Source organism: Bidens hawaiensis, unplaced genomic scaffold (assembly GCF_021521415.1).
Source record: "Bidens hawaiensis isolate Kalapana, Puna unplaced genomic scaffold, B.hawaiensis_p1.1 tig00018216_1, whole genome shotgun sequence".
NCBI lineage: Eukaryota > Viridiplantae > Streptophyta > Magnoliopsida > Asterales > Asteraceae > Bidens > Bidens hawaiensis.
In genome coordinates, this window is record NW_027492754.1 from 216,525 (window position 1) to 235,492 (window position 18,968).

Here is an 18,968-nt window from a genome sequence, read left to right on the forward strand (position 1 = left end):
ACACAACTTTTTACCCATTCTTCTCTTAAATGTCCTACTTTTTTAAATATAGGAACGCTATGGGGATCACACAAGACCCGAATGTTGTTGTCCTTCATGGTGTGTGCATGCTTGACACGTGGATGGCCAGAGTCAGCCCAACATCATTAATAACCCAAGCTAGGGCTTTGGCCCCCCAAATATGTGAGACCCCCTTTTAAAAATATTATAATTATACATAGATTGTATATTTTAATTTTACAAATCTTGCCTGGGCCCAACGGTAGATGGCAACAACTTCTTTATTGAAGGGTAATGTATCGAGAACAACCCAGGTTCGAATTCAAATTCACTGAAGCCATTTTTTCAAAAAAAAATTTAGACTCATCATATGCTATCTACCACTAAGCTAAATAAAACATATTTTCATTAAGGTGTAGTGTCTTCAACTATGCTAATAAAAATTGATCCATAAAAAAATCTATCTTTTAATAACTTTACTTTTAATAACTTTACTTTTCAAGTACGCTTCATCTATATAAATAAAAAAATTATTTTGGCATAAAATATCATCCTAATAATGTTGATATAACCATAATATTATATCATGATATGTTTTTTTATTTGACTAACCCAGCCCATTTTAGGTCAAAATGTACTTTATAAGTTGATTACCAACTTTATTTTGTATGAAAATATTCATCTATTTATAAATTGGTTTTGAAGCTATTAAATTTCTTGAACAGTCAAATAGAAACAAAGAAATGCTCATATATTATTAGATAACTTTAGTACATAATACTTGGGTGGTGATAATCTACCTATATGTGAATTAGAAAATTGAGTTTGATATCATTGATACGTAAAACGGATGGGTTAGAGTGAAAAAGAGCTTGGGTTAGACCAAGCCGCTTAAAATGAGTATCACTTAGTTCGGAAACTAAAATTAGGTTGGGTTGAAATGAGTCGTTGAAAAAAGACAATAAAAAATATTCACCTGATACATTTATTTTTATAGTGGCTAGCGAGATCTCAATAAAATGAAGGCTTAACTTGAGGCAAACAAACGTTATCATTAACCAAAGTGTTAAAACATTGTCGTTCTAGATTTAACATCCAGTTACACAAAAAATTGGCCCGCTAACCAAGTATATAAATGAGCCCACTTCACAAAAAAAAAAAAAAAAAAAAAAAACTGGGTTGGACTCGACACAACCTACCAATTCGTATACCAATTTGTAGTCGCATTCCTTGGAACCTCTTTTGTACCCAACCCGATTTGAAAAAAAGTCAATTTTTTTTGCTTCAAACTGGTTTGAACCCGACCCTAATCGATTTGACAGGTTTGAACATATTTTCTTCTAAACCGGTTTATTACCCGAACAGGTTTTTTACAAGTCAGTTCTTATTTTCTGTTTACCTACCGGTTCGGTTTACAACTCGAATAAAAAAAACTGGTTTTGCTCAATGTGAACCAGCCGGGTATGGGTTTTCAACTAGAGATGCACAAAACAAGTTATATCCCAAATCAGTTCATGTTAACAACCGATATGCGTTGGTCAAATGCAACGTCACAACCGGGTTGGACGAAAGCGGGCTTTGTTTTGGCATTTTTTCAAATCAGGTCAGGTCCAAACTGGTTTAAGGGAATTGGGTTAGGTTTGAGCCAAACCAATTTGAACAGCGACCGGGTCGGGTTTGAAAATTTGGGCCCAAGCCCGAATTCTTTTAGCGCCAATATTATTATTATTATTATTATTATTATTATTATTATTATTATTATTATTATTATTATTATCCACATCAACTCAATCCATCCCAAACACACAGAGTTCTCTGAGTTCACCATGCTTCAACTTCAATGGCTTCTTCTTCCTCAACCACTCGCTCCTCCGCCGTTCCACCACCGCCGGAGTCTCCGATTCTCCCACCACAAACAGCCTTCCACGTTTCCACGCAACCACTTTCCATTTCGACCGTGTAATTGTACTAATAATAATATTAATATAAGTGATGAAGAAGAAGAGTCAAAGGATTCTGTTAACAAAATTATTGTTATTAAGGCATACCCGTTTAACCAAATTGAAAACCGCTGGCAGAAATTCTGGGATGAGAATCGAACCTTCCGTACACCTGATGATGAAGAGCTTGATACATCTAAACCTAAATATTATGTTCTTGATATGTTTCCGTATCCGAGGTATGCTAACCGAGTTTCATTTTGTAATTAGCTTATGGCTGTTAGTCAGTCAGTCAGTCAGTTAGTTAGTTAGTTAGTTAGTTCGTTATGTTAAAAATATTTGAATTACATTTTTATAAATTACTTAAATAAAAAAAATAAAAATTTATTTGGGTTTTTTTGGTTTTTATTACTTACAAAACCAAAACCAAACAGTAAGTTCGGTTTTTACAAAAACATAAAACTAAATCGTCGGTTTTGGTTTCAGATTGATTTTTTTCGGTTCCATGAATACCCCTAGCAGGTTCATTGTAGAAACTTGTTATATGGTTACAGTTTTCACACATTCAATATTCTCTTTCTGTTCCTAGATTATATTATAGATATCTGTTTATACAAAGTTATAGGAAGGAGCCAGTTTTGATACTTCCAAAGAAAACTAAATGATCCAATTCATTTTCAAACATTTCATGTTGCAGTGGAGCTGGTTTACATGTGGGCCACCCTCTTGGATACACAGCCACTGATATTCTTGCTAGATTTAAACTGATGCAAGGCTTTAATGTTCTGCATCCAATGGGATGGGATGCATTCGGGTTGCCTGCTGAACAATATGCCATTGAGGTGTGTTATTCTTTTTAGCAAACATATTCTTCATCTTCTTATTCTTATATTCAAAACATTTCTTAAAGTTTGTTGCTTGATGTCGTCCAGACAGGTACTCACCCGAAGATCACAACCCTAAAGAATATTGACCGCTTCCGCGTGCAGGTAATTCACTTAACTTTCTTTGGTTATAAAGTTTTTTTCTCAACACATTATTAATTATGTTAATTTTCAGCTTAAATCTTTAGGCTTTTCGTTTGACTGGGATCGTGAAATTTCTACAACAGAACCAGATTATTACAAATGGATCTTTCTGCAGCTTTTAAAGAGAGTACTTGCATATCATGTCAGGAATAATATTATTCAAAGATCGTTATCCACTATGTCACAAAATAAATTGAAGTATAATTATCATGTCTTTACAATTTATATAATATTCAGGCTGAGGTACCGGTCAACTGGTGCCCTGCTCTTGGGACCGTGTTGGCAAATGAAGAAGTGGTGGATGGTGTGAGTGAGCGTGGCGGTCATCCAGTTATAAGAAAGGTATGCTACCGGTTTTGTTATCTGGCATTTTGTCATTGTTGACTTTTTTTAATATTTTCTTATGCTTTTTTATTGGATCTTTTATAATTTTACAGTTGATTGATTATGACCAAGCAGCCGATGAAGCAATGGATGCTCAAGATAACGGCATACGCAGACCGTCTTCTAGAAGATTTGGAAGATCTTGATTGGCCCGAGAGTATCAAAGAAATGCAAAGAAATTGGATAGGAAAGTCACAAGGGGCGGAAGTTGATTTTCGTGTTTTGAGTAGAGATAATCAAGAGACCGGTGAAAAAATTACTGTTTATACGACGAGGCCAGATACCATATTTGGAGTAACGTATTATCTTTATTCTCTTTGTTCTTATTATTTCTTCACTTTGACTTAATAGTTAACGTTAATGATTAAATGAAAATATTCTTATTACTTGTTTTCATAATGTAGTTATTTAGTGCTAGCACCAGAGCATCCCTTGCTTTCATCTGTGGTCTCTGAAGCCCAACAAAATATTGTAAGTTCGTTTGTGAATATATTCATTTAAGTTTTTTGGCCCATTAGAACTAAGTATAGTTTTAATAACTTTTTAGGACCAACACATTAATCTTCTGATTACTTTTTAACTAATTTTAACTCAGCTATGTTCGTTCATCTATGTTCAGTTATGTCCTTTCGTTTACGTTCTTGAACCGTTTGTTTATACTGTTAACAAAGACACATAAACGAACAAGAAACACGTTTATTTTTTTTAAGAACGGACACGAACTATAAAACCCCGTTCGTTTAACTGTTCATGTCCGATCGTTTTGAGCGGTTAAAGTTAAACGAATGAACACAGACATGCTCTGTTCGTGTACAAGCCTATTTTAAACTATAAATATTTAGTGGATCAATTTATCTTTTTAATAGGTGGAAGAATACAAAGAAGTTGCTTCTAGAATGAGTGATCTTGAACGAACAGAGCTTCAGAAGGAAAAATCTGGAGTTTTTAGTGGTTGTTATGCTACAAATCCAGTTAACGGGGAAGCTATCCCAATATGGGTTGCAGATTATGTTTTAGGGAGGTAGGCTTTTCTCTCTCTCTCTATATTATTTAATTATTTATCGTCTTTTAATTCATTTTTTTTATATTGATCGATGCTTATTGCAGCTATGGCACTGGAGCAATAATGGCTGTCCCTGCTCACGATTCACGTGATCACGAGTTCGCGAAAAAATATGATATTCCTATACATTGGGTGGTAACCTCAGATGAATGTTGTGATGATTTTGAAAAACCGTTTTCTGGAGAAGGTGATGTCATAAACTCATCAAGTGAAAAAACGGGTCTTGATATTAACGGGCTACATAGTAAAGAAGCTGCAAAGAAAGTTATTGAATGGGTCGAGAAGACGGGAAATGGGAATAGAAAGGTTTACATTTTTTGTTTGTTAGTTTTGTTTTATGTTATAATCTTTTGTTGTTAATTGTTTTTTGTGAAATTTTTATTTTTAGGTAAATTTTAAATTGAGAGACTGGCTTTTTGCTAGACAACGGTATTGGGGAGAACCAATTCCTGTTGTGTTTTTGGATGAAAACGATGAAACAGTTCCAATTCCTGAAACAGAACTTCCACTTACACTTCCCGAGCTTGATGATTTCACGCCAACTGGCACGGGGGACCCACCACTTTCAAAAGCAGTGTCTTGGGTAAGAAGAAAGCTAGACAACAAATGGAAGTTGTAAAACGTTTTTGTCTTCTAAATGAGTGTTTGATAATAAACATGTTTTCTATTCGTATATATGAGTACCTGTGAGCAAACCAAACATTTAGTGAACCTTTTGGTGAGAAGTTCGTTTATCTAATAAACAAACGAACACAGATATCATTGTTTGTTGATTTAGTTAAACGAACGAACATGAACACATGTCTCATTAGCTCATTGGTTTATTCATTTAAAATTCTTAGTCCATAACAATTTTGTCTAGTCTTTTGAAATTAAAATATCTTCCATGGCAGTTTACTCTAGTTTTATTAATTTTTAGACACAATAGATTAACGTTCATGTTTACATTTGGTTGGTGCGCTAATATGTATTGGTTCATCTATGTCCAGTTGTGTGTGGTCGCTTACGTTCGTGAAGCGTTCATTTATATCGTTTAACGAACGGGTGTTCGTTTAATGTCCGTGCTCGATTGTTAGGCGAAAGTTAAACGAACGGACATGAACATGCCTTGTTTGTGTGTGTTTGATTCATTTACAAGCCTGTTTATGAGATTGATTATTTGACCGTCTTTTTTTCAGGTTAAAACAGTAGATCCTCCTTCTGGAAAGCCAGCTAGGCGTGAAACAAACACCATGCCACAGTGGGCTGGTTCTTGTTGGTAAGTACATTTGTTTGTTATTTGGTATATCTATTGAGAATCAATACTAAAAAACAACAAAAAGAAAATTCAAGTTATACATTATTAAGCTTTAAATATTGTATGTGAATGTTCAGGTACTATTTAAGATTTATGGATCCTAAAAACTCAACTGACTTGGTTGATAAGAAGAAAGAAATGTAAGATCAGTCAGAAAAGATGTATTCTTTACATAAAGAAAAAACCTTATTTTTGTTGTTGGAAACCTGCAGGTATTGGGGGCCGGTTGATGTTTACATTGGCGGTGCTGAACATGCAGTTCTTCACTTACTCTACTCAAGATTTTGGCACAAGGTTTGAAGTTAAATTTTCTTATTTACCCTTGTGGTTTTCAGTTTCCACAAAATAGATTTAATTTCCCTTTTGTTTTCATGATTCAGGCTCTTTATGATATTGGTGTTGTATCAACTAAAGAACCGTTTAAATGCGTTATAAACCAAGGGATCATTCTTGGAGAAGTAAGTAAATCATACTTGGTCAACATGTTGACTTTATGTTGGCCAACTTTTTATAACTAGATGACTTGTAGGTACAATACGCCCTGCTTGCGGTGCGCACATATAATGTATATATGTGTGAACCCTTGGGTGGGCAAAAGTAAAATTGCACTAATTTTGACGTTATTTTACTAATCACGTGAAAATAACGTTAAAAGTGGCGGAAGGTTAATCAGGCATCATGTGGTGGCGTTGATAGCCGAAAGACAAGGGCACATGCACCAATCAGCCGGTGTCCCGATGATTGAGTGTTATGTGTCTTATGTCCAAGGCTTGATTCAAAACTACTATCGAGCCGGGGGTCTCACCGGAAGCAGCCTCTCTATCCCTATGGAATAGAGGTAAGGCTGTCTACATCTTACCCTCCTCAGACCCTACCATAGCATTGCTATTGGTGGGATGTACTGAGTACGATGATGATGATGATGATGACTTGTAGGTACAATACATGGCTTGCAAAGATCAAGAAGGGAATTTTGTGTCCGCAGAGTTTGTTGATTCATTGGGAGAGCATACACAAGAAAGAATACCAGAGGAAAAAGTATGATCTTTCTTTTGAAAATTGCAATATATCCCATTGCGGGATTGATTATTTAGTTTCTGAACCATAAATTAACCGAATGTTCAGTGAACTGTTCGGTTGGAAGTTCGCTTATTTAATGAACAAACAAACAGGGGCCTTTTTTATTCATCTAGTTAAACGAATGAACACCAACCTACCCATCTCTCCTTCATTCATTTATGTTTGTTCGTTTATGTATTCATTTAAACTGCTAGGTTTATTACAGTTTAGTATAGTTTTATTAGAATACAGTATCACCCATTACAATTTAATCTCCAAACAAATTGATATTCACGTTTACTTTTAATTGTTTGCTCCGTTATGTTCGTTTATATTTGTTCATCCGTGTTCATTTATATTCGCTCATCTATGTTCATTTATATTCGCTCATCTATGTTCATTTATATTCGCTCATTTATGTTTGTTTACGGTCATTAACCTTTCGTTTAAACTGTTAACAAATTGAACATGAACATGCTCATTTTCTTAATGCACAATCATGAACAAGGATACCTCATTCGTTTAACTGTTCATGTTCAACTAAAGTTAAATGAACATGGGTCAGGTTACTAAATCAAAGGGTACTTTTAGTCTTTTACAGGTTATTAAACCTTTTTCTTAAACTTTCCTATGCAGGTTACTAAATATGGTAATTCGTTCGTATTGAAAGACGATCCTAGTATCCGATTAATCACTCGTGCCTACAAAATGAGTAAAAGTAGGGGAAACGTTGTTAATCCTGATGATGTTGTAGCAGAATATGGTGCATATTCTCTTAGACTATATGAAATGTTCATGGGCCCGTTAAGGTAGTCATTGAGTCTTGAAGTTTAGGTATTCAAAACATGTGTTTGTCTTGACTATACTGACCTTTAACAAATTGTAATTTTAGGGACTCAAAAACATGGAATACCAGTGGCATTGAAGGCGTGCATCGGTTTTTAGGGCGATCTTGGAGGTTGATTGTTGGTTCACCGTTACCTGATGGAACGTATGAAAATCAAACCGTGACAGTTGATGAAAACCCGTCTCTAGAACAACTTAAAGCTTTACATAGATGTATAGAAAAGGTAACAGATTCTTGGGGCTTTTTTAAGCAAAGAGTTTACCAAAAATGAGATATTAATATAAATACTGGCAAAAAGATTAGGAGTGTCAATCATGACTGGTTGGCAGGTTGTGGGTTGAAATGTTATAACCGAACACGGCCCACATCCTTTATTTGTGTCATAAACATCAACACATGCGCACATTTAAAATCATGTAACCTGAATATGACCCGTTCAACTGCTTATCTAAACGTGCCAAACTGGTTGGCGGGTAATAATCAAGCTGTAAGCGTGTAGTTGGGTTGGTGGTCTAAAAAATGGGTTATACGGGTTAACGACGGCATTGTAAGTCAACTTGTTTAACTAAAAGGCGAATACTATCCGTGTAATTAAAAAGGTCAACCCGAACAGAACCTGATTTTTAAACGGTTTAGATATGCCAACCCATCATTTTCGTGTCGTGTTGGAAACTGCCATCGCTAATAAAATAAATATATCCTTAAATGTACAAAAAAATGTTGTACCTAAACCGACAAATGTAAAAGACAGTTATTCTGTTACAAGCCAAACAGAAGAACTCAACCCAAAAGACTAGTCTGATAGGTGAGGGAACCCATTTGGCTTATAAACCCCACATCAGTTGCCCATACAACCGATGTGGGACAAGTCCCATACCTTGCATTGGTTTCAGTCCGTAACATATCCATTCCTAATTAAGTAAATTTTTATATTTGGCCTATTTGGCAGTTACAGATTAAACATAACTCAAACCGACCAATTTATAAATAAACAGGCCGAAATTATTAGCATGGTGTTTGTTTGTGGATGGTGTAGGTGACTGATGAAATTGAAGCAACACAGTTTAATACTGGGATATCTGCAATGATGGAGTTTGTGAATGCTGCATATAAGGTATCTTCATTTCACTTTGCATAAAAATAATAATTTGCTCTTCAAAATGTTTACTTAATGTTTTAATATTTTAGTGGGATAAATTACCAAAATCAATTATCGAACCGTTCGTATTATTACTTTCTCCATACGCACCGCACATGGCTGAGGAGCTCTGGTTTAGATTAGGACACTCGACTTCATTGGCATACGAGTCTTTCCCGAAGGTACACTTTGAGAAAAATAAATGTTAAATACTTTTTTAAAGAACATATATGAAAGAAGTATACTATTCTGTGCAGGCTAATCCTGCTTATTTACAAGACACAACTATAACACTACCGGTTCAAATTAATGGTAAAACAAGAGGCACTGTACAAGTAGAAGTATCATGCACAGAAGATGACGCTTTCAAACTGGCTTCACTTGAACAAAAGCTGTCTAAATATCTTGATGGTAAAACCGTCAAGAAAAGAGTTTATGTTCCGGGGAAGATTTTGAACGTCATTTTGGAGCGTGAAAGCACTAAAGTCGCTTCACGATAATATCCAACTTTGCTACGGGTATACATGTAAGATCCATTTTGTTGGTTTGTTAGTGTATGTAGCACAGTTTGATCATGTTTTTTCTTTGGGCACATTGAATACACAGAGACACGAGTACGCCTTATATCATTTTTAGTTTATTCTTCGATTCTTTTCCGATATGTACAACTGACCAAGAAATACGCTGATGTGTATTTTTGTTTATATAGGATGTTTTGAACGACTTATATATCTAAAGGACGAAACATTTAATAGCCTCTCTATTCTCACGGATAGAGGAAAGACTTGCATACATCCCACCCTCCCTTGACACTACCGATAGCGTGCTATGCGGTGGGATATATAGGGCTTGATTGATTGATTGATTGATTGATATAGAACCCTAGCAAAACTCAGAGCTTGAAAACTACTCACGAATCAAGCTTTAGATATAGAGCTTTAAACAAGTCAAAATCGAGCTTTAAAAAAAATCATGACCGAGCTTGAGAAGTAGAGCTCTAAACTAGCCAAGATTCAGCTTGGTTGAGATCAGGCTCGTCTCGTTTACCCATCTATAATTATGCTACATAATTAATGATTTTTTATTTAATCATTTACTTGATAATTGTTGATATTCAGTTATTAACTGTGATTACATTAGTTGTTTATACTCTGTTTTAGTGTCACTAGCAATCGTTAATACAAATACAACATAAACTCATTTTGATAGTTTTTTTTAAACTCACTCGTTTCAACCAGAGCAAAATTAGGGCCATAATCCGTTTTAACCCCTAAAATTTACATGTTTGGTGATTCAAATTGGTCCCATATGATCCAACAAAAGAAATGCAATTTGTTTGTTGGATAATTTGAGAAGTGCTGAATTCGTTCCCGACGATAGCACATTTAGTCAGCAGTGATTTATCGTTCGGTTCCACAAAGTGTCCTTACGATAGTGTGGTGTCATGTTGCTAAAGTTTGTGACCTTCACTATTTCCTTGTCACTAGAAAACTACAATATAATGAGTTAATGACCTTCAGTATTTCCTAAAGATCATTTTAAATTCAATTTGAGATTAGTTTATATTTATTATAAACTAGGTTAGTTATCCATTAAGCACACGAGTTAGAATAAGTAATTTTTTTAAATAACATAATGTGAAATACAAAAAAAAAAAAATGTATCACATATATAAGATATATTATACAGTAAAAAAATTACACATTACGCAACTTGGAAATAAAAAGTTGTTAGAAAATTCATAAATCATAAACTATTTCTTTGTTATTTTCTATATCAAAACTTAGTTGCAAATGACTACTTTTTTTAAAACTCGTGGACCAAAACTCATTCTAATCTTGAACTGTTTTGACATAAACAATATTTGATACTTTAACCGGTTAAAGAAACCGACCCGTTTCATATTGATTACTTATAAAAATCTAATATTAATAACTAATACAATATATTTTATATTAAACAAATTAACATATTTATGACGGTATTAATTCTTTTAAAATATAATGGAATTATTAAAAAATTAAAAATGAAATATTAAAAATAAAAATATATTTAATATGAGAGAAATGAGAGAAAATTTTGTAAGGATCAACATAGTAATAACATGTGACATTTAAAAAGCTTTATTTATTAAATAGTATAGATATACATATTTATAAAGAGATAAGTTTTTTTAACTTAAGTTATAAAGATTAAAAATTGAAAACTCTCATCATTTTTGTTATTAATTCATGTAATTGGACATTACTAATTTAAATATTTAGGATGTCGTAACCTTTATAGACTTTATTTTTTGATGTTAAAAAACTCAAATTTGTATTGTTTTGATTTTCGAATTAAAACATATTACTTTTTTTTGACCGAATTTGAATTAAATCCTTATGAATTCGATTCGAATGTGAGTTTCATTCTCGAATTGAATTTCAAATGAGTTATGTTGAATTCGAATCCAGCATCACAATTTCAAAATTCGAATAATTCGATTCGAAATTTTGAAATTCGATTAGCTAGAACTGTAAGGCCCCGTTACCTGTGCCCTACATTTGGTGTTGGATTTACTCATAACACAGTTCTAAATATCAGAGTTAATTAAAACTTTCGCGGAATAATATAAAACATCAACCATTCATTACAATTTCCTATAATTTGTCTTTTAAAACATAACATAAATTATAACATTCAAAACATCATGACAATCTTCAGATGCCAGCCTCTTCATCCTGCCATGTGTCCATCTCAAACCAGCTGTCTCAATCTGTTAACCTACGTGCATACTAAAAGTCAGCTACGCTGAGTGAGTTCTAGTTAATCACACATTATACCATACATACATTTACCTTCGATTATGCATCCGAAGACACATCGTCACTATCTAATTTACTTCCATTACATACTTTCATACTTTATTACTTTCATACTATATAAATTACTGTCCTTTTCTATCTCGGATAATATTAGGGTCCGATCCCTTCCTTTTCTATCTCAGATATTATTAGGGTCTGATCCCTCTTTCCTTTGTCTATCTCAGATATTATTAGGGTCTGATCCCTTTCTTGTCTATCTCAGATATTATTAGGGTCTCAATCTGTTAACCTGCGTGCATACTAAAAGTCAGCTACGCTGAGTGAGTTCTAGTTAATCACACATTATACCATACATACATTTACCTTCGATTATGCATCCGAAGACACATTTCGTCACTATACTAATTTACTTCCATTACATACGTTCATACTTTATTACTTTCATACTATATAAATTACTGTCCTTTTCTATCTCGGATAATATTAGGGTCAGATCCCTTCCTTTTCTATCTCAGATATTATTAGGGTCTGATCCCTCTTTCCTTTGTCTATCTCAGATATTATTAGGGTCTGATCCCTTTCTTGTCTATCTCAGATATTATTAGGGTCTGATCCCTTTTTACTTCTCTATCTAAGATATTATCAGGGTCTGATCCCTTTCTTCTCTATCTCAGATATTATTAGGGTCTGATCCCTCTTTCTTCATCTTCGTACATAATGTCTGTACATGCCCATGACATACATACTTTCTTTAATCATTCATACGTATTCATATGTTGTACATCTATCTATCATACACATTCATCTACCATAAACATACCTCCCTTGCCAACACGTGCAATATCCGAAGATCGTTCACGTACCGACAAGCTTTCAATTTACATTTAAGATATACATACATAACATAATAATAATACATGGCATACACTTACCATTAAAGGTAAGTGTATTAACTATCACATCGAGTATGCACACAGCCCCGAAAACATAACAAGGAAATGGGGCTAGAAACTCACATGAAGTCGGTTACGTTCACCGTTAATAGTTATTCCTTTCTTCAGTTGGGCACGGCTAACTGTATAACAATTACTCGTATCAATTAACTATTACCACTCATGTCGTATTTCTATCTTTATACATCCCACAACGGATGGGGGTCCGGGGGCAGCGCCCCTGGCAGCGGGGTCTAGGGGCGGCAGCCCCTAGCAGGGTCCAAGGGGCAGAGCTCCTGGCTGGGGTCGAGCTGCCAGGTCAGCTTGGAAAAATTTTATTTCTATTAACTGTCGTAACACATTTTCCATTAAGATTTTGAATTATTACTTAATTCGTAAATTCAAAAGTTCAAGTGCTTAATTGTAATTAATCCATTTTTTTTTCTAAGTTCATAGACCATTCTGTCATTTTGTTAAACTTCTAATTGTTTACTTTGGTCTTAGCGAATTGGGTTATCTTAGCAAACTGATCCATGTAGCGAATTGAACCCTTTAACGAACTGGTTATTAAGCGAACTGGACCTTATAACGAACTGGTCCTTTGATGAATCAGTTCATGTAGCGAATCAGTCCATGTAGCGAATTGGACCTTCCAATTCGTCATTTCCTTTAACGAATGACTATAACGAATCAAGGGTGATTCATTATCTTTTCCCTTAACGAATTGAACACGAACTAGAGCTAGTTCGCTATGATTTCTTTAACGAATTACTAGGCGAAACACCCTTAGTTTGATAACGAATTAGGGTTAGGGTTGTCAGAGAATGTCAGAAACATTCTCTGACATCCTTAAATGTACAGCCGCCTTTCCGGCGCCGCGTGCCGAAAAACCGGGCGGTGGCCGGAAAAACGTGTTTCAGCACCGTTTTCACCGTTTTTCGTCCCGTTTGATCCAGATCTGAGCTAGGGTGACCGCTAAGTTCATCTTAGGTTCGGTTTATACCCGATAATACTCGGATCTCGTAACTTAACGGTTTAACGGTGTCGGCTCGTCGTTTCGTGACTAAATCTATCGGGTTTAAGTTTATAAACATCAAACTATTATTACCTCGGGTCGGTGCTCGGATTCTTTCTTGGTTTCGGCTAGAGAGAAATGAGAGAACTAGAGAGAAGCTTAAGTGTGTGTTTTGGTGGTGTAAGGAATATGTGAGAATGAGGATTAAATGGGTGATTAATGGTTTATATATTTAGGGACCATGGGCTCAAGCCCATGGACTCTCCTTTTTTTCATAACCCAACACTAGCCCAACTCATATTCTATCTATCTAAACCGATAACGACTCACTTAAAATAGACGAAGTTTATTTTATTAATATAACTGAAAGTAGGATGTTACAAGAACAACTATAAATATGTATAATCTTAACACTTTCCGATAAGTGGCTATGAATTTTCCACTTAGGAAACTTTGCTCACCACGCTGATTATGCTTCCACATCCGCCACACTTTGGAAAGCTATAATCCAATTTGTGAGTAAATATGTTCGTTTTTAGAATGACATAAATCCTCTTTGTGCCCAAGATTTCAGTTCGCATTTATGTCGTTACAAAAACAAATTTACTACTGTGATGTTCTCATTCACAATGATCAACAACATCTACATGACGCCACGTTTTACTTTGTCTTCTTCTTACACTTATGACTGTAATGATAGATTCTAATTCACTCTAAAATTTCAAAAGCTTTTCATACATTACCGTTCTTTTATATTTTAGTTACTTAAAAAAAACAAATCAAAACCCATTCATATATCATTTTATATAATAAATTTAAATGTATTTTAAAAAATTATAGCCAGTAGTTCTAACATGAATAAGATTAATATAACAAGTTAATATTATAATAAGATATCATTCATCAATTGAGCTTTTTCTATGAGAGGTTTTAACTTTGAAGAACGCAACCATATGATGACCCTCTGGAGTCTGGTGTTTGACCCACGAACATGCATGATTGCACCCTTCCTCTCTCTCACACAGACTCCGGGTGGGTTTTTTCTTTTTATATCCTCACATCAACTTTGAGTTGGTTTCATGTCCCTTAATAGACGGAAAAAAAATGTCTTCACTGGAAATACTCAATTGGAAACTAGCTCGCAAGAAAAGAAAAGCTAATTAAATAAATTTCGTTCGAACAAAATGTTACAAACTTCATATAATATATAATGATATCACACGGATTTAAGTTAAACTAAAGGGGAAAGATTAATATACTATTGAGATTGTGGGAGTAATATAATAACTAAGTGTATTTAAAAAAAAAAATTAAAAAAGCCTATTTTCATTGCTTTGAACTCCATGTGTAACCGGTGCTTGAGCTCGTACTTTCCTAAAGTACCAAACGCCAACCCCTATTCCGATGGCTCCGGCTACTGAAACTGCGGTTGCTGTCCCTGTAAAATAAAATTAAACCAAACACGAACATAAATCTTTTATACATACCCATTGGAACCGAAAAATTGTCTACAGATAAACCTAAACGTGACATGAGCATTCGTGGGTTGACAAAACCATGAACCGTTTAATCTATTTTATTTGCATATTGAACTTTAAAATTAGAATTTTACAATAAAAAATAATACTGTACAAATATTCATAATTACAATTACGTTTAAACAACAGAATCTAACGACGGATTTTCTATATTTAACAATATATGTTCAGCCCGTTTAAGTTCAAATTATGTCAATTGACAAATCCTATTTTTTAAACACATATCAACAATTAAACTAGTTAAACGGATCAACACGTGAATGGTGAACCCGCCAGAGTGGTTGACCCGACCCTGACCCGTTAGGTAAATACGTTCAAGGATTTTGAAAATGATCCCAAACATGCACAAATTTACATATTTTGTGTTAAGTTCATGCTTGTCCCGTTTATTAAAAAGATTATTTGAAATGCATCTAAAAACATTATATATTTGTAGCAAATATTAGGAATGTCTTTCTCACCCACAATTACTCGAGAACTTCTCCCGTGTTGAGAATTATCTGCAAGACGAAAACTCGTAGTTAGCAACTTTTATTGACGGAAATCGAGAGTCTTCCCTAAAATGTTCCTGGTTATAATTAATAACGTTACGCAGTTTTATTTTGTTTTTTAGTTTTTTTGTCACTAACAAGTTTAAACATACCTTTGCAATAAGTGGTAACATTTCTTTTGTCACATAAGCACGAAAAACCGTGTGTTTCGACATCGAATCCACACGTACCACCGCCCTTACTCCCGTCCTGACACTCCAAACATCGCGTCGTCACCGGGATATCAAAGTCTATCCGGATCCCGTACTCGGGAGCCGTGTTATAAGTTTGTGACACTCCCAAGTTCCTCCAATATACACTAGTATAAGTCTCACAATACTTCAACATTAATCTCAACGACTCGGTTGCTTTCGGGTAATAAGAGCAACACGAGGTGGCACCACCCAACGCGTGCGCACACTCGGGCACATGCCTACACAAATAGCTAGCACTATCACATGTCGAGTCACATCGGTCTGGGAACCGTTCACAGTATACTGGCTTCGGCTCCACGATCACATCCTTTTCGCTACAATTGAAAAAAAGATAGTCGTTTTGTGGTGATAACGAAAAATGTATACTTGTGTCGAGGCTAAAGGGGCGGGTGGGTCGAAAGCGCTCCCCGTCTTGGCAACTCCACATGTACGGGTCGGTTACGAGGATGTGAGGATCCGAGTAGTCGATCCGTCGAACGGGGTATCTGCCAGACGGGGTGCGTAGTTCGAGGTTGTTGGATTCGGAGCATACTAGGATGTGTTTATAGTATGGGCTGCCACAACCATCATCAATGCCAAAAGGGTAGTTGATTTGTATGTCACCACAAGATGACCTGCAAAGACTTGATTTGGATTTTGCAAGGGTGCAAAGTGTAAATATTATCAAAGTTAGAGATATGATGATATTTGAGTCCATGACAAAGATTTGTGGGAATGATCAGAAAACAAGAGTGAAGTGAGGATTTAGGAAGAGACAATGAAGAATCTTTCAAGCTTATTTTTATGTACTTTTTTTTATGATTTTGTTTTTAATTTAATTTTAATTTGATTTAACTTTTAGCTTTTTCTTTTTCAGTAGATGCTCAATTTATCCTTTCTCTTTAATTCCTTTACATCATACTCAAATTCTTAGCCTGCAAAGCAAGATATGATTTATACTTTCTTCATCTACAAGTTACATTAATTTCAAAGTTTTCCAACTCAAATGATAAAGCATTACTTGTGTATTGGTTTCGATTTATTTATTTTTTCTAAAATAATTTTTAAGATTTTCCTTTTCATATATAAAATACTAAGCATAACTGAATAAACAGATTTTATATTTCTATAAAAACTAAATACAAATACACTTCAGAATCAAACTAATGTCTTTTTTTAAAGTTTCTTCATTATTTTATTTTTCTTAGCAAACAATATACTTTTTTTATTTTTAAATGTTACGATATGCTTGTATTAAACTTTTAATTGAATATATTAGTATCGAGTATATTAGTATCTGTATATTATGTAATACTTAAATATTTTTCAAAATTAATTATGGCGTGTAACTCGGTTCTCCAAGCCGGTTCCAGTGGTCCAAGAATGAACCAATAATATGACCGGTTTGATAAGCGATCTAATAATAGAAACATTTACGACACTTAACTAAACAAAAAAAAAATAAAAATAAAAAATTGACTGCCCAACAAATTCTTCGAATGAGTTACTGGCTAAATTAACATCAGGATACACTCATCTTTCGATCCGGAAACAACCCTCACCTAAGGTTAACGCCCGTGAACACTCACCCAAAGGCATGACAGTGCGGTGAGATAAGACCCGTTTAGTTCAAGAATCCAACTAGTGAAAGACACCTACTCGCCTAGCCTCCCATCATCACCATGGTGCCTTTGAAACTAAATGCTGAGAGCAGGAGTCGAACTTGGGTCACATGAACATCAAGACTCTCCCTTACCACTCTACCTTTAGCTCATTGGCTAAAAAAAAAGGTTTTAACTACTATAAAAATACTTTTGTATGAAAATAAATAAATAAAACAGATAAAAAGCCCCTTTAGCTTATTCGCGATTCTACAGTCTATATATAGATATCAAACATCAGCCCACAGATAAATCTTACTTTGGGCTTATCACTATTTTAGTATTTTTGCTTCTTTTTCTGGCGGACGTGTTATAATTTATAAACAAAGAATTGATAATAAAAATTTATTTTGCTAACCAGTAACAACATGAGAGACAATAAAAAGGCTACAATGTATATGTGGAAAATTTAATATTGTTGAAGACCTCAATCCACTCAAAATGACAATAACATATAACTTTATTTACGATGGTATTTGACAAAAAAATAAACTTTAAAATGTATATCCTTAAATATATAGGTTTCTTCCATTCATTCATTCGTAGTATTTTGTAATAGAGGTGTTATTGAGAATTCTAGTTTCTAATGAACATCAGCGTAGATTTAAGAGTATTTTTAGAGGGTGTGTCCGTTAGTCATTTGAAAAAAGAAATCTAATGATTGAATATGGATGACAAATGAGTGCCACTCCATGAAAAAAATGATAAGGACAATTCGAGATGGTCAATATCTGAATAGATAGACCATTTGAGCGGGTTAGACTCCAATAAAATAGAGAGAAGAAAACATAATTTTACTTCAATTTTCTTCACTAAACTTCAAATGAAAAGTACATCAACTCAACTTAAAGACTCAACTACACACTACTCCACTACTTCCTATTTCAGTGCATGCATAATCTAACTCATGAATAATGTAACAAATAAAAAGTCCTAATTTAACGCATTAAAAGAGAGAAATTGCATAACTAGAGAAACATGGTTTGCGTGGCATGTTTGTACATGTATCAGAAAACACGAAAGGTTTATACATGTGTTCAAGTATAGGAGCATGTATAATGTTAGTTCTAAAATCTTTCTGGGTTTCGAACGAGTATGATGTGAGTATATTGAGTGATACCTGTCTGATTACTTGACTCGTTTTAACCCCATCGAAATCAAATATATTTATATGTTATATAATCTTAAATTGTATAATAACTAATAAGTTGAAATTGCTAGAAAATAACTTGAAGCTGTCAAAATAATATGATTGCTAGGTATATAGTTAAATATTTTATATTTTAAGTCATTCTTAGGTTATCTATGATCGAGTTTATGATAATTGGTAATCTTGGGTAATTTTAACCACGTGTACTCGATATTAACTAATATGAGATAAGATTTTACAATTATGAAATTAGCCAAACTTGTTCCAAAGTCCAAACCTATTCCCTTGCCGTATTAATCACCTTTCTTGTACTTCTAAGATTGTAAGTAGTGGGGCTAGGGCTGTAAACAAACCGGACATCATCCTCAGGACAACATCATTGGTGATC

General features: G+C 34.3%; 2 protein-coding genes across 2 annotated transcripts; one reads left to right on the plus strand and one right to left on the minus strand.

The window, feature by feature from the left end:
- Positions 1–1,761: 1,761 nt before the first annotated feature.
- Positions 1,762–9,453, plus strand: LOC143555625 (leucine--tRNA ligase, chloroplastic/mitochondrial-like). The gene is made up of 20 exons (XM_077045146.1): positions 1,762–2,179; positions 2,638–2,782; positions 2,873–2,929; positions 3,000–3,110; positions 3,206–3,310; positions 3,428–3,651; positions 3,757–3,823; positions 4,219–4,373; positions 4,460–4,721; positions 4,804–4,998; positions 5,594–5,673; positions 5,790–5,852; positions 5,925–6,006; positions 6,093–6,170; positions 6,649–6,750; positions 7,408–7,580; positions 7,664–7,841; positions 8,655–8,732; positions 8,807–8,938; positions 9,014–9,453. Exons 1-20 carry the CDS (start codon positions 1,827–1,829, stop codon positions 9,254–9,256), a joined length of 2,883 nt encoding a protein of 960 aa, XP_076901261.1. The 5' UTR covers positions 1,762–1,826; the 3' UTR covers positions 9,257–9,453.
- Positions 9,454–14,695: 5,242 nt separating this feature from the next.
- Positions 14,696–16,774, minus strand: LOC143555618 (uncharacterized). The gene is made up of 3 exons (XM_077045136.1): positions 15,689–16,774; positions 15,507–15,545; positions 14,696–14,945 (listed from the first exon to the last, which is right to left on the minus strand). Exons 1-3 carry the CDS (start codon positions 16,485–16,487, stop codon positions 14,818–14,820), a joined length of 966 nt encoding a protein of 321 aa, XP_076901251.1. The 5' UTR covers positions 16,488–16,774; the 3' UTR covers positions 14,696–14,817.
- Positions 16,775–18,968: the final 2,194 nt, after the last annotated feature.